This window comes from Protomyctophum parallelum, assembly GCF_964188405.1.
Source record: "Protomyctophum parallelum genome assembly, chromosome: 14".
Lineage (NCBI taxonomy): Eukaryota > Metazoa > Chordata > Actinopteri > Myctophiformes > Myctophidae > Protomyctophum > Protomyctophum parallelum.
Window position 1 is genome coordinate 41,275,731 of NC_139709.1, and position 25,948 is coordinate 41,301,678.

The following is a 25,948-nucleotide window of genomic DNA, read 5'->3' on the forward strand; positions in this document are numbered from 1 at the left end:
CAAGAAACGTCCAGAAGGCAAGTCTTGTTCCATGTCTCCTGGCCTTGTGTGCCCCCCCCCCCCCCCCCCCCCCCGCACACTTTCTCTCTGGAAAAAAGAAAACCTTGAACTAGCCGTCAATGTGCACATTGACACTGTGTGTAAATAAGGGCCCGTTGGGGTAGAGGGTCTGGAGTCGGGGTTAAACCAACATGCCAGGCCATCTCTCTCTCTCTCTCTGAAGGTATGTGTGGGGTGGTGGGTGGTGCTGGTTGTTCTAAGAGCCCCCTGGCTGCCTGGCTGGCCTTTCACTAACATCCACTGGGATGTGGAAACTGTGAGTCACTCTGGCATAGCGCAGTGGGAGAGCCGCCCTAGACGATACGAGTCTGGAGGATGTTCAGGGTGAGAGACATGTCCGTCTGCTTCACTTCCTGCTAGCCCAAAACACACACACACACACACACGAACGCACACGCTGTCCCCGTGTACATAAACACACGTTGTTTTTCCATTCAAACGCGCGCGCGCACGTACAGAGAGGGTTGGGAATTTGGAAGAGAAGCTCCGTGTCCTGAGCATTGGGCCAACAGTACTGGCTGGGTCACCTTGTTCCCTGCATGGCTGCTGGCCTTTCACACGCTTGTGCATCCGCTCTGGAAGAGGTTCCTCTTCCAAGCACCAAAAAGTCACCTGCTTCCTGCAGTCACGCAAGCAAGTGGCTTTCCAGGAACTTATGGCCATATGTGATTGCGTGTCTGTCTGCGTGTGTTTCAAAGTGTCTGTACAGTACAGTGAGTACACCACTATGGCATAACTGGGTTTACTGTCTGTGTGATTGCGTAAAAGATATTTCACTTCCACAATCACTAAACAACACACCGTTGCCGATCAGGCTCTGCCCACAGAGAAGAATAGAGAAACGAGAAAAAAACGAGGCAAATAATAATAAGGGCGGTCAACCCAAAAAAGAAAAGAAAAAAATCCTTTTGGTGTTAGCATTATGTTATGCTTTAGCTATTGAAAAATAGCAGATCTACAAGCTCATAGCGCGCCACCGAGTGGCGCTATGAACTTTTAGGTCTGCTATTTTTGAAAAATCGAACGACTGACATAGAAACATCTGAAGAATCTGATCTCAGGTCAAAATGGGTTAAAGAAAAAGTAAAAGAAACCCAATAGCAGCCGAGGGAGAAAAATCCCCCAGTGGCAGACGACACCTGAAAGCTGTGGTGAGACAGTCAGACAGACAGAGGCTCCAGAGAGACTGGCGAGGTGTGAGACATAGAGACAAAGATGCGTCATACTTGCCTCCAGTTACCAGCTTATTGCATAGTGATGGCGGCACTGCGCGCACGCACAAACGCACACACCCACACACACCGCAAGGGACATTGGACTTGTCAAACAGGCCTACTTCAGGCCTAGTAGGTGTATGAGGGTGTATGTATTTTCCTGTATGTATGTTCACAAATGTAAATCCTGGTTCAATACTACAGTAACTAGTGTAGAAATCTCTAGTATTCTAACAAAATACAACATGATGAGACGCCTTGTGGAAAGAAATGCGATAAGACGATAACGACATGGCCATAGGGACACACCACGTTGATAGTGGTTAAATCTTAAGACAAACTAAACCTCTAGCCAAGAAACAGGGGGGGGGGGGGCTGAGGAATGCTGTGGGGGCGCTAGACGAGACAGCAGACGGCATTTCCGGCACACTCACACCAAGTAAAACACGACGCTGGGAGAAGGAGGGAGAGAGAGACCGAGAGCTTCTCCCATGGCTCGCATAGACATAACTGAATAGAATGGGAGCGGCGCTGGATTACAGTAGCGTGTGCGCTACACTCTCATACCTGCACACACTATAAATACACACTCTCATCTCCTGCATGTCTGCTCGGCACACACATGCACGCACGTGCACGCACACACACACACACTGTGGTGGTGGCTTAACCCGCTGCCTGTCGCAGTGCTGCCCCCACTAAGCTCTGTGAATCAGGGTTTTGCGGTGGGGTTCACTTCCAGTTCAATCCCTTTTAAAAGAGAAACGTATGGTGGAAAATACTGTGATAGAGGTAATGTGTTCAGCATTCCCTCCTTCAAGATAAGGATACATTAACCTTTTCAGGATGGTGCACCTGTTTCCATATTTTAAGGATTTTCTTTTCCCTCTATGGTCTTGTTTCTATACTGTCAAAGTCAAAAGCCAGGCAAACAAACAAAACAAAAAAGCTTTCTGGATTGCTTGAATTGACAACAAAAAAATCTGTCAGTGTTCCAATGTCTCCTACTGTAACAAGTCAAACCACATCAAACGAAAAAACAAAAAAATGCAAGCCAACCCCTTCCTGACAAAATACAACAAAAACAACAAAGAACAGCCAGAGTCCACTGTGGTCAGGGGGAGGTCATGAGACATATGCCCGTCAATGGCATAGAAACAATCTAGAGCTTTTTTACCCCCTACTGACCGCTGACTTTTAGAATAGGCTCGTTGGTACCACTGCTTTTTGTCCTCCAAAAATAATGAAAGAATTTTTAAAGCCAGGAACAGCCCACCCACACTCCATAGACTTCTGGCATGTGACACAAACTGCTAGTAGGGTAATTGAGTCATCGGCCTGTCTGTGATAGGTAGGTATACATGCGGACGAAGGGGCCGGATATGGGGAAAACCAATTCCAGTTATAACTTATTATATAAACATTCAAAAAGTAGTGACCTTCATCTTAAAGTCTGCCAGTGTGAGGTCTTTTAAAAGTAATCATTGGCAATGATTAGTTTTAAAAGCCCTCACGTTGGCCGACTGTAGGCCGACTGATTGGCAAGTAATAACCCCCAGTTAAAAGGAGTGAAATGGCCCTTTTGTTCAATTACATTCCAAGCGACCCCTAGGTGACCTAAGGGAACAAATGATGCACTTCCCCTCTGCCTGCAGCCAGTTGGCCTGGCCTCATAAGATCAGATCGGGCCACGCATAATGTCACCACCTGTCCCAACTCCCAAGCCTCACTCACACATACTGGGTCAGTGCTGGTTTAAGAAAACACCAGCACTGATCGCGTCTAGTCACAGCTGCAGGACACAGAGAACATGGGGCTGGATCATTACAGAAAGGAAGTGGGAGAACCAAGTACAACAGCCAACATGGAAAGTTTCAGAGCAAACCCAAACAGAACGACCACAGCTCGCATTGGCTCCTTTCACCGCAGACAACTAACAGCGACCTGACAGCAAAAACCAAGACATACGTTACCAAGACAAACCTGTCTGGTTTCATTTGTTAGGGATAGACTTACTTTGTCTAGTGACCTCTTGAGCTGGTAGTGGAACTTCTCCTTGACCTCGTCTAAGAGCTGTTTGAGTTGGGGTTCCTCGGGCGTTTCCTGATACTTCCTGGCCAGCTGCAGGTAGCACGGCCATTTGGCTGAGTCAAAGCCCCAGTGGCAGGTCCTCTTGTCGGGCGATTTGTGCGAGTGCATGACGAACTTCTGTGGCGAAAACAGCAACTGGCACTCCACGCACTGGATGCAGGGTGCCTCGGGCTGGGTGTAGAACTGGCGGACAAAGAGACCCTGGCACTTTCCCAGACACTGGTGCTCGACCTGGAAGCTGGCCTCGCTCTCCTTGAGCAGGCCCTGAGTGGGCAGCTTACCGCTGGAGTCGGCAGGCAGGACGGCCCCGGGGCGCAGCAGCGCGTTGCACAGCCGCTGGGCGTCCGTCAGGGTGATGAGGCCACAGGAGGGCGCGTTGAAAGGCAGGATCCCCAGCACCTTGAGGATATGCAGCTGCTCGCCGTCGCAGCGCGAACAGTAGACGTAGAGCTCGTCACACACAGCGTTGATCTGCTGCAGCGAAAAGTCCCGCAGCACAGAGTTGAGCACCTGGGGCAGACAGAGGCGCTTCTCCCCGCCAACAGCAAAGCACGATATGGACTCTCCCTCCAGCAGGGAGTGGGTCAGCTCAGTGGAGCTGTCGCAGGGCACCAGCAGTGGTCCACCTCCCAGCACCGGAGGGGAAGACAGGGGAGCCATGCCATTGACAGGGGATGCCTCATGTCCTGTGCGTGCTGAGAAGGCGGCCGGGCCTCCCAGGGAGCTCTGGCTGCTGAGGGTAAACTGGGCGAGCGTATGTTTCAGGCCCGGGCTCAGGTCCAGAGCTTTGGCCGAGCCGACCAAGTGCAGTTCGGCGCGGCTCTCCAGGTCAGCTTCGGACTCGCGCTCTTCCATCTGCTCCCTCTTCACCTTGGGGGTGCGGGGCAGGGAATCCATGCTGCGACGCTTAAGGTTCATCTCTGCCATTGCGCGCTTCTTTATGGGAGTGTCCTCCAGGCGCTCCCGGTAAAGTCGTTTCATGTTGCCCTTGAATGAGGTCAAGTCTTTGAAAGGCGTTTTCAAACTGGTCTGAGTGCTGGCCATGTCTGGGCACTGGGGTTTTGTCGTTCCGTCTGTCAGTTTGGCTGAGCTCCTCATATATCCCTCCGAGTCTGTCTTTTCTCCTTATTTTGTTTCAAATTATACAAATCTTCTGGTACGCAGACACGTGCATGATGCTGATTGAAGGTCTCAGTGTTTTGGTCTATTTCCTACAGCAAGAAGAGAAAGGGAGTTATTTAGAACAAATGTAGAGCAAGACAAAAGCACCAAGATTTAATTCTAACTATATGTAATTGATATGCTCTCTACACAGAGAGAATACAGGAAGAGGAAATTATCTCATCAACAAATGTTGTGGGGCATGAAATACCCATAAGGATTTAAAATGTTTTATGGCTACTGGTGGTCGGGGGTTTAAGAGGTCAATGACTACTTACATGGACCACTAAGCCAAAAGGCCATTACCATACTTCACACAAACACAAGCCCTTTCAGTCCTTGTAATTGAACCCCAGTTGAATTTGCATCCAAGTTGTCACCAACTGCAGTGAAACAAAATTTCTAAGACACTGAAGACAGAGTGCTAATTTTAACAGGTGGTGAAACCAGTTGGTAAATCCACTGCTACAGAGCCATTTTACCATTACACTGTGAACTATAGTATAGTCTATAAATTAAACAAATTAAAGCAACCTTCCCGATCCACTGTGCCGTCTACTGTCTGTGTCTGCTCTCCCCCATTTAAAACAATAAAAAGGACCAACAGCGTTCATTTCTTTGCTTGATTCAGTCATTACCTCCACCCAGTAGTGTGGAATGAGGCATTTTGTAGTGCGTTATTAGGCTACACTTTCAGTCGTGAATGTTAACAGGAATAGCATGTAGAATCTACATGCTATTCCTGTTAACATTCACGACTATCTACATTGTAGATGATGGATGGCTACTACTGCAATATGACACCACCATTTAAAAATAAATTACAGATCGAAGGGATATTATTAGTTACTTTGAGGTTACCATAATGTAGCTCTGATCAAGTAGGCCTACGCTATTTGAGACTGATGCGATGATATTTGTTGTATTTCTGATCATGCTCAAATGTATTCAGGCAGCATATAAAACCACTCTAGAAAATCATGTGGTCAGTTTAGCTAACTGGATTTTAATACAGCAAGTTTCCCACAACAGAATCCGATGCATGCAAAAATAGCAAACTCCTTTGCTATTTAGAATCGCTGCAATTAATCTCGTATATTATATATGACGAACACCATACCAATGCAGGGGACCCCCAGTACGTGAAGCTCAACCTCTCTAACCAAACCACATATGTTCCACCAAAACAATACAGTTGAGATGGGATGATCGTCTCCCAAGGACACCAAGAACACCCCCACCCCGTCTGCGGGTGAACTGTACTTCAGCCTCCCCCCGGCCAGCCAGCCACGACGGCAGCGGTATGCAGACACACCACTGATAATGACATTCACTGTCTACAGTCTGGCTCTGGTCATAACACAGTACACACACACACACGTCGTTACAAGTAAATCCTCTGGGCGTTTATAGCTTTGTTTTTTGCCTCGTATTAACCAATACATGTCACTCACAATCACACAGAGAGACGGCTCGGCTCCTGTACATACATTACATATTACCCCGGCCTCCCCTCTTCACTTGATTCCGTTTTGGAGAGTGAAAACATTCAACATTTCCAATCAATAATAAGCGTTTGGTACTTTGGCTCCACACTAAGATGATAGTACCATATCACAGACAGAAGGAAACCACGGAACGCGCACTGGCTGGGCTACGTGCTCGCTGTGTGAGGTGAGGGGGACGATACGAAGGCGTAGGTTTTCCCACTGGCTGTCTGACTGTAACCCACATTATGGGAGAAATGTCTCGTCGTTTTTTCCGCTGAATACACCACCACCACCAGTTTAGTAGTAACATTAGCTAGCCTTCATGGCTACAACGAGCAGCACGTACAGCTAATAATAACCATAACCTGACAGCCAAGGGGACGACCCGTGTCGCTCGCAATAAAAAATGTTTAGCATATATATATATTCTTTTCTTTTCCCTTTTTTTTTAAGCGAGCGAGCGACACCCTCGCGCGACGGACCGACCATACATGAGATTTACATACACTACAGCGCGCGCGCGTGTGTTTCTCTACCGCCGCTGTCCTCTCTCTCTCTCTCTCACTCTGCGGCATTTTAAACCCCCCCTCTAAAAACCAAGCGTATTCTGTTATATTCTACCATTACTTTACGACCACCACCAACGTCCATTGAAAACAAACGGAGAGAGAAATCACGTCTCTGACTGTCGCCAGTAAACACTTGCCTGTAAACACACGGGTGTGTGTGTGTGTGTGTGTGTGTGGCTCCGCTCCTCCGCTCCGCCGTGCTGTATACAGTGTAGTCCGGCCAGGCTCTGCTACGGTACTGAGTGGCTGAGTGGAGCGCTGCGTGCTGCGGCCAGCCCCGCTCCGCTCCTCCGCGTGACGTCACTGCCCTGGAGGCACGGGGCTGCTCTGCTGCTGACGGAGACGTCATGCGGGGGGGGGGGGGGGGGGGGGGGGGGGGCTGGTCTGTCTGTCTGTCTGTCTGTCTGGGTTTTAGCAGGAGAGCAAAAGAAAGTATAAGAAGAAGACCATACACTTGACTACACGGTTCAATTCAAACTAGTAAGGAGCTTTTATTGGGGTGAGAAAACACCGTTTTACATTGCCAAAGCAAGTGTTAAAACATTGATTTGATTGAATGTTTTATTCACAGTTTGTAGAATGGATAGGCCTACAGGCACCAAAGACTTGTTTACATCAGGGACCTCCATTTTCAATTCACCAGAACATTTGAAGATGTAGGCCTACAAATAAATACATGCTAAAAACAATTTAAGGTTTATTTTGTGTGTGTGTGTGTGTGTGTGTGTGTGTGTGTGTGTGTGTGTGTGTGTGTGTGTGTGTGTGTGTGTGTGTGTGTGTGTGTGTGTGTATACCGGTGTATAATAGCTTACATGTATTTATTGAAATCGTGGCAAGTCGTTGAAGTCGAGGCCAGTTTACATAATTATATTTCTTTCTCTCTGTAGTTGTGTATTGTTGGCCTGTATTGGCCTTTCCCTTTCACAAGGTGCTAGTTGTTCTCACAGGGGGTGTGATGATTATTATACCTTCATTACAGCCCCCCACACCCTCACCCTCTCAGTATCAGATTGTCCCGAGGCACCCCATCCCCCACCACCACACTTTTATGTATTTATTTTTTTAATGTTTGTTTTTTTGCGGCTTTCGCAATATTTTTTATAAGGGACAAACAGTAGGCTGACAGGAAATGGGGGAGTGACATGCAGTAAAGGCCGTCGGGATCGGGAGTCGAACCCGCGGCACACTGCCAGACTCGGACTACCGGCCAAGGTGCCTGGACCGCTGAGCCACCCACGGCCCAGGCCCACCACCACACTTTTAAATAAAAAATTGACGGACAACTCTGACAACATAGTTTTATTGAATGAATCAGATGGGAGGGGGAGGGGGAGGGGTTGATACTGGCTACATTAAGCTGCTTTGTCACTATCAGTCTGCTCTGTTGTTGGTCGGAAGCACGTGTTATTGACACAGCCTCAGTTGGCATCTGCTGGCACAAAACACGCATGGCAAAGGGTTGCGCCATCCTTTCGGGGATTGTTGTGTCAGATTGTAAAGGTGGAAAAAAGAGAGTGAGATAGAGAGGGAGAGGTCGTTTGAGGATAAAAGGCAGACAAACATGTTAAGGGTTAGTATGGGGGTTGTTGCGGCATGTCTGTCTGTCCCTGGAGAGTCCCCTTCCCCTCCCCCACCCCCCTTTATGGGCCTACGTCTGAATAAGGTCAAGAGGTCAGCTAGACCATTCTGCTTTCACTGATGGAATTAATGTCATCTATACTGTGTGAAGGACAAAATCCATTATTATGAACCATTATTAAGAAATTTATGTTAGTTCACGCGCACACGCACGTGGGCGCACACGCACGCGGGCGCGCATGCACACACGCACGTGTGCACGCACGCACACACACACCACGCGCAATAACACACACACACACACACACACACACACACACACCTTTTATAACAATTTAATAACTAACCTAAAATAATTCCTTTCGTCAACTCAAAATACAAGTGAACATAATATGTTCACTTAGATAGCATTTTAGGGGGGTCGGGGGATTCTGCTAAGGTGTTCAAGGAGTTAAACTATATTATAGTTTTACTATATTATAGTTAAACTATATTATAGTTTAACTCCTTGAACACCTTAGCAGAATCCCCTGACCCCCCTAAAATGCTATCTAAGTCTACATAAAGTGCTTATCTAAGGGGCTAGGGCAAGTGCTACGGGCCATGATGGAGTCTGAAAAGGTGGGTTTTTCAGACTACGGCGGAAGATTGGGAGTGAGGCTGCAGTTCTGATTGTAATGGGAAGTGCATTCGATAATTTTGGAGCCAGAAGGGAGAAGAGTTTGGGACGCGTGGAGCGTTGTCCCGGGGTTGTCCCTCTATACTTATCTATCTGTACTTTTAATAAGCATGCTAATAAAGTACTCGATCAATCAATCAATCAGGCTGTGTTTCGACTGCCCCCCTCCCCCTCATACAACAAAAATGTTGTGTCAAACCATGCGACTCCCATTGGAAATGCATTGCGAGCTTGCATCAGTAAACAAGTCTCATGCAGCATCAGCTATACATCAATCTGTTGTGACTTGTGACCGTGTGAGTCAGGCCTAAGGCAGCAGCTGGTAATTAATAATGTAATCAATTCTTGTTTTAATTGTTACCAACATTCAGGTGCTTTGTTTTTCTTTGTTGACTACATAAATAGTCCTTTAACCCCCCACCATCAGATTCAAATCTCACTGATTTAACTATAAATTATGTTTTTGCCCATGTCCTTGGGGGGTTGTCTGTCTGTGGAAAACGAATCATGTGATCAATATGTGTTTATCAGATTTATCATATTAATTTAAATTTGCTATATGATTTGCTTTAAAAGTTTGTAGGAAGGGCCCATTTGACAAAAATGCCATAAATCATGAATGCATAGTTCTAGGTCTTACAGCACAGGTATGTTTTTTGAAGATGATAACATAGCATAGTAAACCCAAGAATCCACAGCAACCAAAACAAATGTGTGCAACATGTTGACATTGTTATACAACTAACACCAAACAACACCAATAGGCACTGTGTGCACAGCACATTGAAAGCTATCATCATGGGACTTTCATGTTTAACCAGTAGTAACCATCGAATTATAGGAAAAGTAATTATTTTATATAGATTAACCATTTATTTATGTTAAACATTGAATGAGGTCAAATTGACCACAAACATAATAGGAGGTTTAAACACATTGTAGTCTCTTCTTAACTGGGATCTTTCATCTAAAGGTTATCATGCTCTGTCTGCACAGTCTGTGCTGGCTGCAAGGGGCTGTTTTTCTTTTCTTTTTTTAGCCCTGAAAGGGAACACAGTAAGCCCTGTCCTAGCTGTCTGTCTGTCTGTCTGTCTGTCTGTCTGTCTGTCTGTCTGTCTCACAGTCTGATGTCACAGGTCTACAAGAGAACAGAGATGGCTTGATAAAGCTTTGATAAACAACACTGCCAAACGTTTCAACCGTTGCCACTATACCCTGGCCTGCCACGCTCCCTGACAGCAAGGTCAGCAGTAGTATTATGAGAGCAGATGCGTACACCCTGTCCAGCTCCAGAGAACAACAGGAGGGACATTGATTTTCCTGTAATAACATCACTCTGCGTGCTGCAGGGAGTAAATGAATCTCATATGTGCAATAACATGACCGCCGCTGATTGTTCATTAAGGGGGAAAACACAAAGCGGCAGGACGGGGCGCTATGGTTAGTGGCAGGGGAGAAGGGATCCACAGACAGAATACAACGGACTAGCACATTGATAGACCTCTCTATTAGCTTAGGCTCCATCTCAAGTGTTATTGGACTTAGCACTAAGTGGGCCCCGGGGACCCACACCTCACAATCATTGTCATACAACCTCGCTCGAAAGTTGATGTTGGGATATTGAAATGTGTCCCTTGCTGTTTGGTGGTCAGATGCGCAAAATGGTGCTGGTTGTGGCAGTACTCTTCTAATGCTGAATCTGTGCTCTGATTAAGTATAGATCGGGCTGAAGGTCACACACACAAGTGCACATGTAGATTTCACGCCATAAGGATGACACAAATCTAATCTGTTGAGCTATATAGTATATAGTATAGCATGCCATTTGATGGACACTTATCCAAAGAGCCTTGAAGTTCCACGAGTGCTTTTAGTTTCCTCACAAAGTGACAGCTTGTGTTCATCATCAATGAGTCTCATCTCTGGTAGCTGACTGACTAACCTATTGACACTAATTACACGGTATATTCAGTGAATGTTCAAATACCGGTATAATTATTCCAAATACAAATGGCTAAAGTGAGCAATCCTTTGTCCTCATGAGTCAGATCAAGGATATGTATGCAGGTGTGTATGACGGACTGAAGTGGCTACCGGTCAACTCTGAGTGTCAACTACCGAAGCGAATGGCAATGGCATTTGCGATAACGCAAATGTGTGATTAAAGTAAAAACACTACTGTATCATTATCTTCAATTGGTACCAATTTGTCGTTAGTGTGTGTGACAATGGCTCTTGTTGATCAACCTATGTCACTCCTACACACTGATTACCTCAGACATATGGAGACAAATGCTCCAGAAAGCACAACATGCAGACAGTTCCCCTGTTGTACAGCAGCACATACCTTGGAGGTGCAGTGTGTTTTACTAAAGGGCTGCATTTAGCACCGAGTGTGACTCTCCTATTGCTTAAAGAATCCCTTCTGGGACAGGATAAAACATCCAACAGATGAGAGCAATTAAAACAGGATGTTTTTCCAAATCCCCCTTTCCGTTTTACACCATTAATTATACAAGGTTAGACTTTCCCCGTGTCTTCCACGGGGTGACATGGAGCCACGTTGCCTGGGGAGGCGAGCCCCTATACTCTGGCAGAGGGGGCACCAGAGCAATGTCAAACACAGCATCTTGGGAATACAGAACTGGGCATAGACATTCATCCTCGTCCTTCGTGCGGCAGTGCTGAATTTGTCTCTCGCCGTCATACAAGGGGGGGGTAATTTTCCACAAAATCTTTCTCAATTGAGACAATATACAATGGATTAGAGGAGCAGGATGTGAAATAAGCCGTGCACAATGGTTTTCTACCCGGCATTGTATTGCCGTGCACAAATCAATCCGTTATATTATTTTTGACACATCATCATTTCCATGGCCCCTTTCTTTCACCTCTCAATGCCGAGCGCTGTGTGAGGGCAGAGGGGAGAGCTGTGGTGTCGGTGACCTTTTCACCCCGGGGGTGGGGGCGGGGGGTGTCGAGTGCCTTCTAAAAGGCCGCCCGAATCACATGACCACATTAGACACAAGCAGTTACACCGGTAAAGCTCAGACTTAATGACTCAATCCTAATTTACACTTAGCCATAGACTATATCCACTCACCAAAAGTAACTGATTTTCCAACTAATGTTTTATAGCAGCAGTAGCGAAAGGTGCACAAAACCAGCACATTGCAGGCGGGTTATGAGAACTGACAGAAATGTTTAGAGGGAGGCAGGGAGTATCAAATTAAAATAACGAACCAGTTACAAAATGGAACCATCTATCGACCCCAACCCATAGCCATCAACAAAAGTTTAGTTGCATGGTTACAGCACTAACGGCACATAATTGATTTGTTTTGTATGAGTAGGCTGGGTGCAGAGGAAATATATTGAATAAAAATAGACCTCTGCTTTGCAAAACAAACATTCTCAAGAGAACAGAAGATTCACTTTGTTAGCTGAAATGCACCATCCTATACTTTCATAGATTTTCTGTAAGAACTGTTAAATACATTTTTGAAGTAACTCAATTACTAGTGAATGTATTCCAACACCATACCCTGAAGAAGGCATTTTGTTTGCCGAAACATTGGTAATGTAATAAAATCAAGTTTGTCTCCTGTGGTCAGCACTCCCCCTTTGTTTATTCCAACACGAAGAAGTGTGAATTATTGACACATTGACACCGACACCTATTACAACAAGGAGGGAAATAAAATGTTTATTTCACTTAATGTTTTTGTTTTTTTACATACTGTAAATAAAGGTCAGCAGTCCAGTGGGTGCTTTAATTAAGCCCACGTAGATCACGCATCATCACCGGTCTTTCGTCAACCAAAAGTGGCCCCACAGGGTTCACCCAATAACAATTAGGAATCAATGTATTGATTAAAACAAGTGAATCAACTGTAAATCTGATTCATAAAAGGTAACAATAAAACAAAAAAGAAAATAAGGTGTAACATTTCTTAGATGTCGTCACTCCCGGTCGTAAACCTTGTATGTCCAAAACCCCGTTACTTTTCAGGAAACGGAAAAAAAGATCCTGTAGTTCTTTAGTCACAAGCTCTTAATGCTTTTCATTGATTAAATATTTATACAACCTAAATATACAACCCACAGACAGTCTTAAACACTTTCAACCTGGTGGCACTATGAAAAAAGAAAAATAGTGAAAATAGCAGATCTACAAGGCTCACAGTCCATCAGGATAGGATGTGTTGTGAGCTTATAGATTGGCCATTTCTGCGCAACACTGTCATATGATGAAGTATAAAATAGGGCAACAAAAAGACGAAATATGGAGATACAAGGATTCCGCCCGACAGTGACGATGTGCTTGTTCCTCCTATCACCACGTGGACCCAAAAACATTTTTCCAGGTAGGCTAGAGTTAAACTTTGACTGAAGAGTCAGTAAGTTCATGCTTTATCATTTGCCATCATTTACCCAACTCAGAGTCAGGAGGGGAGAGAATGGCTCACGGGAGCGTTTATATACTTTAAAGCAGTCAGATTTTTTACAAAAATCTCATCCAAGAAATTCATTGTGGAAATGGTCAAAATGCAGAGTGCCATTCTTTGTACAGCAGACACATTATTACAGTTTGTGAGCCACGTTTCAGGGGTCTAAGAACAGATCCCTTGGGGAAGGGGGGGGCTCCGAAACGAGTAACTGCGCCGTGTCTGGACTTTGGACATCAAACTGAGCACCCATTTCAACAATCACTTTGTACTTAATTAAACAATGACAGACATACATGGAATGGAGAATCGGTAGAAAAACAAAATTGTGAAAACAGAATGTACAGTAACAAGCTTCAGAAAAGGCATAGTATCATAAAAAAAGATGAACAAAAAATAATCTGTATATATAATTTCTATGACAGCACATATTCCTATTTGTATATACTGTACCTTCTAAATCGTACCGACAAGACATCGTTCTCTGCAAATATTTTTGGTCCTGTGTGAACGTAGCTTGTATGGATGGTGTGCATAGCTATAGCCAGTGCCCCAGCCTTGGGCATCATGTCGTGCTCTCTCAAAGCCTTAGCTCTACACAGTAAATGCCTTCATTCACAGTTTGTCAGTATATCGACTCATCATTAGTGTTGGTTGGTTTCTTCTACTACAAATGTTCCCTCACTCTGGAGGGAACTGGGTCAGCAACCAGGAGCCTTCTCTGTTCAAGAGGTGTGTGTGCAACATCATCACGGGGAATCACCACCACATCCCTTTTGGCCAGAGGTCAAAACCAGGCTGGATATTAACACTTAAAACATTATTTTATATATATATTTATATATGTATATACATACATACATACTACTATGTCTTCATTAAACAAAACATGAAAAAAAATATATGTTAAGGTTTTTCTTATTTATTTTTGTTACTTTATTTCTTTAAAAGGCTAGTGTTCCGTTTCCTCTGCCCTGTACAGATACGGTGCTGCAACAACGCTAATCCATATGGACCTTCACAATGACAAAATAAAATAAAAATAAATGGTCAATTCTGTCCAACTGTAATCTGGCTAGGAGCTAAGAAAGGCCTTGTCTATATTCTTAATGGTTGTCATATATACAAATAAAATATGCATTAAAAACAAAACAAAAAACAAAACAACAACATGGAGGAGAGAGAGAGAGAACATAATGGTTCACTTTTCATGGAATATCCCTCCCACCCATGTCCAGCAAACCATGTCCAGCAAACCATGTCCAGCAAACATGGAAGAACCTGGTAGCTTTGACAGCTACGTAATGCAGCAGCCCCCCCATACACACACACACACACACACACACACACACACACACACACAGATGACCACATTGATATCAGTGCCGATCTTATATGATATACAAAAATAATTAAGAAAATGAAGGTAGGCTTAAGGACTAGTGGTTATAAATGGCAGAGTGTGAGATTGGTTTTGGCAAGTAAGCGTTCTACGGAGCGCGCTCACGGCTCTCGAACAGAAGGTCGATGTCGTTGGGTTGTTTTCTCATAACCATGCAGCTGAAGACACTGAGACACCATGGAACGTGTTGTCTGTGTGTGTGTTCTTGTGTTGAGTATTGTATAAGCATGTGCATTGGTTCCCTCACACACACTCCTCCGCAGACATCAGGAGCGGGTTGATGTACTCGAACCCTTCAAACTCAGACTGGTCAATCTTCTTCACCACGTCACTGAAATTACAGAATATCGGTGTAAAATATTTACCTTTATTATATTAACAACGTCACAAGAATGACTCAGTTGAATCAGAAACTCACTCGTCATCCGGCGTGAGCTGGATTGGCTCATTGGTAAACTGGGCGTCAAAGTTGTCCAGTCCAAACTCTCCTGAGATGTTGGGCTTGAACGGAGGAACCACTTGCTTCTGCTCCATCTGAAGAAGAGAAAAACAACCAACCAACCATGAGATCCACTTAACTAATGTCACTAAATGTGCATGACCATAGCCTACTCAGGAGCTGGATTTTCAGTTTGTTATAAAAAAAAACACAGATTGTTATTTGAACCCAGATTCAACTGCTCCTGTATTCGAGTCCACCAAACTGCTGCCGTAAATGTCAACTTGCCTGGATGAATGTTTTCACAAGGATGTCAACTACTACATGAAAGAGGCGATGGCATTATGTGCATTCATTAATATTTATTAATTGGTGTACATCTACGGCAATGGCGTCAAGTGTGCTTAAATAAAAAGGTGACATAGAGAAAATATTACACATAAACAAGTATTATTATTATTTAGGAGCCAATTCAAAAGCCATGCTCTTAAACGTCCTGTCTAACGACCACCTCATAATTCAACTGTGTACAGTAGTAAGTAAATAGACTGTTTACTTCTGTCCCTCCGTTTCCCATGACACCAGCAGCTGCTCTCCCTCTAGCCAGATTGGTGGAGTGAAGGAGCAGGTGTGTGTGTGTGTGTGTGTGTGTGTGTGTGTGTGTGTGTGTGTGTGTGTGTGAGCGTGTGAGTGAGTGAGTGAGTGAGTGAGAGACAGACAGAGGAAGTGTAACTCGATCACTCCAGTTTGACCAATGGGTGGGTCCCTGCAGCCCAGACCAAACAGGGGAAAAGAAGTCATGGCAATATCCTGGTTGCCTTACATGCCCCGACTACCGTTTATATCTCCGTCTGTCTTTTTTCCCACGGCACCGGCCAGCCACGCCGTGGACATACCGGGCCAAATTTAGTATACGGCGCATGCATATGACAAACAGTCCACTGGTGACCAACACATAGAAGGGGACAAACTGCAAAACAGCCATGGCTTGAACGGACACATCCATTGAGTGTATGTTAAACGTTTTCTCATGTAATTCATAAAACCGTGTGGGTGAATTAACATTAGAGTTAGTGATATCACATAGTTAGTTTTTGTAATAATAGAAAAAACCTGATAATGAAGTGCCTATTTACTTATTTGTAACAAGTGGAGTATTTGAATAGCACTAGACTATTGATCATAATCTTTTGCCACCCGCTCCATAATAAAGAGCGTTGTGTGTGGGTGAATTACAAATCACTATAATGAAAACGCCTAAACTGGAGAGACACCTATAGGTTTGCTACCAGCAAACAAAAGTGCAGTATTTCCAGAATATGCATAATCTTTTGAGACGTTTTCTTTTTACTGTCCAGCATTTCAAACATTTGAAAAATATTACACATTACTTGCATTAGGAAAGTACATGATGGTTAAGCAGATCTACAAGCTCATAGCGCGCCACCGAGTGGCGCGCTACGAGCTTGTAGGTCTGCTATTTTTGAAAAATCGTGAAAATATGTATTTCAGAAAACTGGAGGATTTAGAAGATCTTTTAAAAATGTCGACGTCAGGCCTAAATGGGTTCATATATAAAATATGATTATTCGTATGGCCATAACATCGTCAAAGTGCACTGTGGGATTCAACGTATTCATGCTAATTTGCCTCGTATATCTGTACTTTGCCTGCAGAAGGATGAAATCAGCCCTCAGCGGCTTCTATCAGAAATATGTGGAGGGGGTATTGGGGGCGGGGCTTTTCTTGCCACTCAAAGTGACTGCTGGGTTGAGCTTGCGGGATGCATGATGGGCCGACCCCTAGTCTGTATGGCCCCTTTTCCACTATGGGGTGGAACCAGAACCAGAACCAGAACTTTCCAGGACCCAGAACTACCAAGAACCATGTGTAGTTCCAGAACCAAGTTCTGCTTCCGTTTCCATATAACCAGAACCCAGAACCTGTTAAGTCTGCCCCCCCCCCCCCCTATTCCCCCACTGCTGAGTAGCTTGGCCGGCAGGGCCCCCTCCCCCTTGGCACGGCCGGGGGGGTCCCGGAATACAGAGATATTCATGTTTAAATAATGACTGGTTATTATTCAACAGTGGTGGAAAGTAGCTATGTATATAGTATTCTACTTAAATACATTTCGGCCATTTGAAAATAGACAAACTACAAGCTCGATGAGACACGTGAGCTTGTAGATTGTCTATTTTCAAATTTATTTGCTTTATTGTACTTTTTTAAACCAATAATATGAACATATTTTTATATGCCACATGTGCCACAGCTGTGGCAGCCACATGCCACAGCTGTCACATATATTTCTTATACATAATAGATATACTGTATATGCACATACTGTAGTTTATATGAACATGGATATATGCAGAATACATTATATATAGGCTATATTTGCCGATATGGATTTCCTTTCCATGTGGGGAGTGGGACAACAGTAAAACACCCGTTTTAAATGCATTCGACCAGTTGTTCTTTACCTGTCTACAATATTTTGCTTAAACTGCAAGAGAAAAATATATCTCATATGGGCTATAGCTCATATGATGATAAATGATAACCCACCTTTTGAATATAGCATTTAACATTGTGTGGGTTGCAAATATAGTGCCTCTTGAGCAGATTGAGCAAATTGTGCCATAACATCCAGTCCAGTTGTAATGTCAATATCAAGAAATGTGCAAATACAAATCATTTAACCGTTGTGCTAGTTGAATTTAATTCTTCCAATGTGTAGTATTGTGTACTGTATTGTACTGTATTGTAGCACATTTCTAGTAATGATATGCCTAATGCCTTGCCCTGAAAAAGAAAGAAAATTCTGTTCTGGCAATTTAGAATAGATTATATGGCGCTCTCGCGCGCGAGCACACGCACGCAAACACATACACGCACGCAAACGCAAACACATACACACACACACATCTGCAGTTAGCCTAGCTGTTAGCTGTAGTGTAGAACAACAACTGCAAGCAAACAACTCGTCGCGACAGCTTTATGGCTCTCTCTCTCTCTCTCCCTCACGCACACACAAGCTCTGTCTCTCCCTCTCTCGTGGCCATAGTGTTTCTGTGTGCTTTTCCAGGTTATTTTTCTGTGTGTCCGCTGTCGCTGTGTCGCACTTAGGAGTTTAAAATGTGCGCTGTTGTGTTGTGTGCGCTTCTCCTCGCTCCGGTCTCCTCAGATGCTCAGAGTGCTGTCACCTCAGCTCGACCAATCGAGAGCAGCAGCGCTGCTGGCCCCGCCCATAGGTTCCCAGAACTCAGCGTTAGTACTACCTCAAAAGCAGGGCCGAAAAAAGGTTCTGAGAACCTGGTCTGAAACCGTGCCGTACCGCGCTGTGCGCTGTGGAAACAAACCCAGAACTAAAAAAAATAGGTTCAGGTTCTGGATAGTTCTGGTTCCACCCCATAGTGGAAAAGGGGCCTATGTCAGAAGCAGTCGAGGGCTGATCTCACCCGTGCGCTACATCTTTGAGCAAGTCTGGCCATCTGTGCAATACTGTATGCACAGATCTGTCTGTCCTCGCAACGGTCTGTCTGTCCTGGAATCTCTTGCCCGTCTCTGTCTGTCAAGTGCTTTCCTGTCTACCCACAACTTCCGTCCACCTATCCATTTCTTTCCCACTGCGGTCTCAGTCTGCTTGCCCTCAAGGACTTTTGCCTAATAACGCCCTGACAGACAGTGTTGCCAAGTCTTGTGAGAGAAATAAGCCAACGGACCTCCAAAAACAAGCAAATATAAGGCCATATAATTAGGAAATATAATATAATTACTATGCAGGTCTATATTAATAAATTATGTTTTGGTTATTTTGTTATAATATTATACACAGCCAGCTAGGGGCTTAATAAGTATACACCAGACCAATTCTGTCAATCAATGCGATTCACAGTCCTCCACAAACCTATGGGAACTTATATATATACATCAAGGAAATGTTGGCTTGTAAGATTTGCCAAGGAAGCCACTGCGTTTTTAAAACAAGCCCAAAAAACCCCCAACGCAGCATATTTACCCCCAACTCTGGAGAAAAACAAGCCAAAAGTTGCAGAAAGAAGGGGACTTGGCAACACTGCCTATTGCCCAGAGGAGGGAGTGTCTGTTGAGGTTGTATGGGGGTGGGGCGGGTTCCTGTCTACTTAGATTTGAACTTCCGCCTGTCTAGCCCATTCTGACCTGAGATCAGATTCTAAAAATGTCTATTACATCCTGACAGTTTAATTATTAACCCATTATGACCTGAGATCAGATTCTAAAAGTGTCTTCGATTTTTCAAAAATAGCAGACCTACAAGCTCGTATCGCGCCACTCGGTGGCGCGATATGAGCTTGTAGATCTGCTATTTTTCAATAGCTAAAGCACAACATGATGCCAACACCAAAATGGGTGCCCGGTCAGAATGGGCTAGTAACCAGTCTTCTTCACCTCTCTCTCTCTCCGCGGATCAATATATGGATCCAGTTTGACCTATTCGTCAAACGCATTTGTTTTCTTCATCAGAAGACTTTGCGGTGAATGCGAAACATGACAGCACGTCTCGGCTGCAGCAACCCGGTTCAAATAAAAACAATAAGCGAGAGAGACGCAGAGGGAGAACAATAAGAGTGATGGTGACTCACAAGGTCCCAGTCGACATTCCGAAAGAACGGATGGCCCATGATGTCAGCGAAGCCTGTCTGAGGGTGGCAGCCCAGACGCTCTTTAGGGTCCTGTGGGAGAGAGAGGAAGAAAGAGAGGGTGAAGTCAGGGTGAGACACAGAAGTATAAAGACTGGGGATTGGTGAGGGGTGTGAGGAAGCAGAATATAGTGGAGAGAGAGAAAGAGAGAAGAGAGAGACAAGAGGCAGAGGTGAGACAGAGGGGAATATATAGTAACAGGGTTACAGGGTGAGAAAGAGGGACAGTGAGCGATAAAGGAGTGGGAACTATAGGTGAGGAGTGGTGAGAGGCCCACAGAGACAGACAGACAGACAGGAGAGATGGTGGGGAAACAGGAGAGCGAGACGACAAAGCCAAAGTAACAATAATGGTCTCTCTCCTTTGGCTGTCTGACTCTGAACCCTGCTTACCTTGTTGAGGAATCCCTTGAGGACGCTGGCAGCCTTGACTGACAACGAGCGGGGGATTCGGATCTGTTTTTCCAATATTACTGCACAAGGGGTGACACACACACACACACACACACACACACACACACACACACACACACACACACACAGAGAACAGGGGTCAGATTGACAGATCCCCTGTGACTTGGATGACAGCGGATGCCACAGACACCGCAGAGGTTGTTGTCGGGGGGCAATGACCATGATGAAACACCATACACCATACCACTTCACCCACACGTCATTTAAAGACAAAACAAAAAGTGTGTGAAAAAGTAATGTTATAGTTTGAATCCATTAGAAAGCCAGCATGGAACCCGAGATATCTTTGCATTGCACAGCTACTATAGAAAGGGGAATAGTCCAACGCTGTATGCATTATGCATAAATCAACAAATATTCACACGTTTCCCCCATAACGTGGTGAAGGCAAGGTAACATGAGACTAGGCAATTAGGCAGGCGTTGCATGGATCCAACTGCTATAGCTCTTTTCCTCTCACACATTCATCACTTTAATCACTTAAACCCTATATACTTAATTTACCGGGGTCCCCTGGGGTCTAAACTTGGTCCCCTCTCTTGTTTCCGCTCTACACTAAAACAACGCGTTGCAACGCATCTCGTTGTAGGACGGTAGTGTCTTACTGTCGGTATCAGTCGGTAACCCGTTGTCCCCGCTACAATGCGCTAGCGGCTAGACCCCTGGGAGATGGATTGCTGAGATGGAGTGCTATACCATTACCTATCATCACCCAGTACTTCTCACACGACCTTTCACACCCAAGCCGTGCTTCTCATGCGCTGAGTTGGCGGTGCCCGGTACCGAACCCATGAACCTGTTGTCCACAGGCGAGAGTTCTACCGACTGAGCTACTGGGGCTGGTAGATCTATTATTTTTGCTGAATGTTTGCCTGTTATAAAATGTCCAGAATAGGGACACAAAGTAATGAAGTAAATTGTATGTACGTACATAGCATTTGTGACGGAGCTCACAAAGTGCTTTACATACAGTAGGATTAAAAACGCATAAGGCATTAAAACAATTTAAAAGGTTGAACAAAGGTTCAAGTGGTTAATGTTTTTTTAGGGGGGATTACCTTGGAAGAGGTAGTCTTCTGTGTTCTGGTCGGGGTTGTCGGAGCTCCCTACGATGTCGAAGGGCGACCGGCCCGCCATCATCTCAAACATCAGCACACCCAGGGCCCACCAGTCCACACTGAAGCCTGAAGAGAGCACACACCAATTACCATACATATTCACCGTACACATAGTAGGCATGATGGGTGGAGCAACAGGACTCAGGATGTAGTCTAATAACACCATGTGCTGCCCTGTCCAATCGTTTAGCTATCGATAACAGGTTTCTATGCATGCAAGTTTTTGAATGAAGCAGAGCCACACTATACAGACTGGCTGCTTGTGGTGATGTCTATGCTTCATTTGGCCAAATAGGCCAACATATTATAGTATAACCCAACATTCATGCTCTTATGTTTAATAATTATTAATTATTACTACTATACATGCATGTACATACAGACAAACCTTGTTCTAAACCTGTTCTTTCTGTAAACATTCTGTTTGACTTCTGTCATTCTACCGTAATTCTAATTGTGAGTAAAATATGTTTGCTTGTGCATTATTGCTATATCGCATAAGCAATGTCCACGTTGTCTGTTGTAATCCTCACCATAGTCCTCGCCTCGGAGTATTTCGGGGGCTATGTAATTGGGGGTACCGCAGAAAGTGCTGGTTGTATCGCCTGGCCTCAAACCCTCCTGTAATACACAAAAACATTAACCCTGGCATCCCTACTTTGAACATTTCACAGGCTAAACATCTTTAAAACAAACAAACAATCACTTAAATAAATACGTGAATAAATGAAGCAGATTTTCTCATCACAATGCTATTCTCAGTATTCGGCACACGACGCAATACACAACGACCAGTGGTTAACACTCTTCAAAGGAACAACATGCTAAATGTAATGTCGGTATTCATGCACACAGACGGATAAACACAAACCTTGCACATGCCATAGTCTGTGAGTTTGATGTGTCCCTCGGACTCTAGCAACACGTTGTCCAGTTTCAGATCTCGGTAGATGATGCCCCGCTCATGGAGGTAGTTGAGTGCCAGGCTAATTTCTGCCGAGTAGAATCTGATACGTTGGGGGAAGAATAACAAGACTATAAAAAACGACCTCGGGTGGAGGAGACATTGCATTAGTGGTGCAACAGTTAAAGTCTGAAGGAGACATTGCATTAGTGTAGTAGTATCATAAAAGAACCATGAAGTCCAACCTGGCATCCCTATATTGTGCATGCCGTTATAGGTGAAAATTGCGAGCAATTTTCAAATGCTTCCGGCATACAGTCTGGAGGACGGAAGCTCTGGAAATGATCCAGGGATAAAGTGGATGTGATGCCTCCTCCCGGCTTTACAGTTGCGCTGTAATAACCCCATTCTGACCCGAGATCAGATTCTAAAAATGTCTTCCACATCCTGACAGTTTTCTGAAGTTTCTGAGTTTCTATGTCAGTCGATTTTTGAAAAATAGCAGACCTACAAGCTCGTAGCGCGCCACCAAGTGGCGCGCTACGAGCTTGTATTTAATTTTTTTCAATAGCTAAAGCATAACATAATGCTAACACCAAAAGGGGTTCCCGCCCAAAATGGGATAATAGATGAAAATAACAGAAGCCTACATCTCTTGCTGCTTAGCAGAAATGGAAATTAAAAAAACAAAATGTTGTAAAAATATTGAAAGAAAAATTGTGAATGGAAATGACAAACGGATGACAGCTTCCTTTCTCGGCTTTAACCCATTTTGCGCGGGTGATTTAAACATTATGTTATAATTTAGCTATTGAAAAATAGCAGATCTACAAGCTCATAGCACGCCACAGAGTGGCGCGCTACGAGCTTGTAGGTCTGCTATTTATTTTTTTATCGTAAAAATGTGTCGCAAATCTTTGAATATATATTCTTTCAAAGTGAATGTTTTTAACTCGGGTCTAAATGGGTTAAGGATGTATAGTTCATTCAGAGATTGTGGAATAGTTGTCTGGCTACGTGAGACAAATTGCAACCCTATATCTCTCATGTGTCTACCTGGCGTGTTCTTCTGGAAGCTTCCGTTGTCTCTGCATGTGGAACATCAGATCTCCGCCGTTCACATACTCGATTACAAAGAAGAGTCTGTGGGATGAACAGAATGCAAGAAGGATTCGTTTTTAGATGGAAAATTGGTATTTATTGACTGACAGTGGGCGAATAGGCTTTCTGGTACCCTTCTGAACCCATTAGCTATAAAATAATAAGATAATTAAAAGGCTACTTTCAATCCTGTAAATCATTATGTGAACAATGCCAGTAGTGAGGTGGTTGTATTTCATGAAAGGGCAGCGCAATTACAGATATGGGCTTTTAAGTCTAATAGAAATAATTAGTGATGGATTCTAGATCGTGTTTGCTTGTACTTTGATTGACAACAAGCAACGACTGATTGAAATTGAGTTTGTGTGCTTTATGTACAGAAAATGTTTGGACGTTTATGTATTGGTGTTCACAGACTATACCGTTTTTGTCTGAGTCCCCCCCCAGGGAACCACAGTGGAAACCTTTACCTTTATTAAAGTTATGTCGTCATTAATTTATAATGTACATATGTATTGCTGCAGGGTGGGTATTATGAATCTTTAAATTATTGAATCAAGAAAATCAATTACACTAATTGGTCATTCCTATGAAAGAAATAGTCTTCATCACATTTTCCATCAGAAATTCCATTCTTTCGTGGTTATCGTAGGAGATAAATATGCTATTTAAAATGAGGACCTCCTTGAAAACAAATTGCTGCAACTCAAGCGGCTTATCCTCTAGTGACATTTCAAAATAAAAATAAATAAATGGTAAGGAAATACGAAAAAAAAAAAAACATTGATGTTCTGAATGATCACCTCAATCTGAGCCTCAATTTAGAGAAAAACGCTGCTAAAGATCGTCGCTAAGATTAGTGTGGACGGAAGGAAGATATTGAATGATATTGAATACTGGCCATTCTGGATGTATTATAAGCTCTTATATGATCCAATCTTGTCCTAGGAGAACTGTGATCTCTTCTAAATCCCGTCCAATCTCGTCTTTAGCAGAGAAATAGTATAATGTGCATCATTCTATACACATTTTAAGGCCGAAATTCTAATGTACTTTCTGAGCCCAGCCCTATTGCCAACTAAGTGATATACCGTAATATGTCATTAAGTAATGTTATCTTGCACGTGAATCCGCCAACACTGAAATTGAATTTTCCTTTTTCAAACGCCCATCCTCCATGTATAGACAAGACACTCTGGATAAGGTATATGTTCTCACCTGCTCTCTGTCTGGAAACAGGAATGTAGGCCCACCAGGAAGGGATGATTGGACGCCTGCTCAAACACATGCTTTTCTGTTTGGACCCAATCAATGTCCTGAAATAGGCAGAGAGAGAGAGAGAGAGACACACACACACACACACACACACACGTGTCAATCTACAGTAATTCTGACATAGTATCCTTGAACTTGAGAATGCAGAATAAGCAGGTTGCTCGATCGACCATCTTATGAGACCGGAGACCTGCTCCTCCGGTGTAATGGTTAGTGGTGGCTAGTAAAAATGGCCGTGCGGGTAGATGGGAAAAGGTAGAGGCGGGCTGTCTATTGACAGGAGGATGATAATATGTCTGGACACAGATGCTGCCCACGCTCACAGGCCTGGGACGGCCAGAACACTTGAGCATCGATCGAGCGCCCTTGTCAATTCGTCAATCACGCTAAGTGCATCTAATCAAGGCTAACTACTCGCGTTGCCACAGGCTGTGTTGCTACATGTGTACGTGGAGATCAATTTTTGATGACATGTTGGTTATCTGGGCCTTCTCAGGAGGAGTGATGGATCTGAAGGGGTCTGTCAATTTGGCTGAAAGTGTTTCAGATGACGCACGTGAGATGGCTGCTCAATCACAAGTCATTGTGGGTTAACGATTCCAACCGACTGCTCTAATTGCGCTAATTATACGGAAGGCAGATAACTTCACTATGAACTAACCTTCACCCTCAACAAATGGGACAGATCAAAAAAGATAAGATCTGTTATAATAAATTATGGCATAATGACAACGTTCTCATACTCTTGTAGACATAATGACAACATGGCCATACTGGAAATGGACCGGAGTTGTAGTTTAGGAGTCCAAAGTCTTTGTTCGATTTGAAAACATCTGTCATAAAGTTTTGTAATAATATGGCTAGACTGGGTTCATTTGAAGGGCTTGTCCAAAACGGTTTTTATAATTTTTATCCCACAATTTTGTAACCCATTTTTCACCCCTGTGTCAATTATCTAATGTGATCCTGGGCTCAACACACCCTCCGCCAACCTAGTCCCCATATATGGGGGACATGGGGAGAGCAACGGACTTGAACTCATGCTTCCTTCATGCCTGAGTGTCCAAGTTGCTCCTGGAGTTTCCCTGGTTGGACGTAGCGAATAACACATTATTCCAACCAGTTCCTTTCCCCTCCATCAGGCACCCCGGCTGGCCAGGGGGAGGCAGTTTAGAGACCAGGATTACTGCATGTTTTTTGTGAGGGTACCTACCCTAGGGGACATGGGGAGAACATGCAAACTCCACACAGAAAGGCCCTTTC

At 44.2% G+C, this 25,948-nt stretch overlaps 2 protein-coding genes across 2 annotated transcripts in view; both read right to left on the bottom strand.

The window, feature by feature from the left end:
- Positions 1-4,570, bottom strand: part of skila (SKI-like proto-oncogene a) — a 29,637-nt gene extending 25,067 nt beyond the window's left edge. Inside the window, 1 exon segment of the mRNA XM_083781434.1 lies at positions 3,243-4,570. Within this exon segment, the coding sequence (XP_083637560.1) occupies positions 3,243-4,463 (1,221 nt within the window). The 5' untranslated portion in view covers positions 4,464-4,570.
- A 7,962-nt stretch (positions 4,571-12,532) lies between these two features.
- Positions 12,533-25,948, bottom strand: part of prkci (protein kinase C, iota) — a 43,153-nt gene continuing 29,737 nt past the window's right edge. Inside the window, exons 10-18 of the mRNA XM_083782295.1 lie at positions 24,629-24,726; positions 23,366-23,452; positions 22,277-22,412; positions 21,939-22,026; positions 21,346-21,471; positions 20,207-20,286; positions 19,757-19,846; positions 15,111-15,226; positions 12,533-15,023 (exon numbers count right to left, since the gene is read on the bottom strand). Coding sequence (XP_083638421.1) covers positions 14,936-15,023; positions 15,111-15,226; positions 19,757-19,846; positions 20,207-20,286; positions 21,346-21,471; positions 21,939-22,026; positions 22,277-22,412; positions 23,366-23,452; positions 24,629-24,726 — 909 coding nt within the window. The 3' untranslated portion in view covers positions 12,533-14,935. The remainder of the gene's footprint in view (positions 15,024-15,110; positions 15,227-19,756; positions 19,847-20,206; positions 20,287-21,345; positions 21,472-21,938; positions 22,027-22,276; positions 22,413-23,365; positions 23,453-24,628; positions 24,727-25,948) is intronic.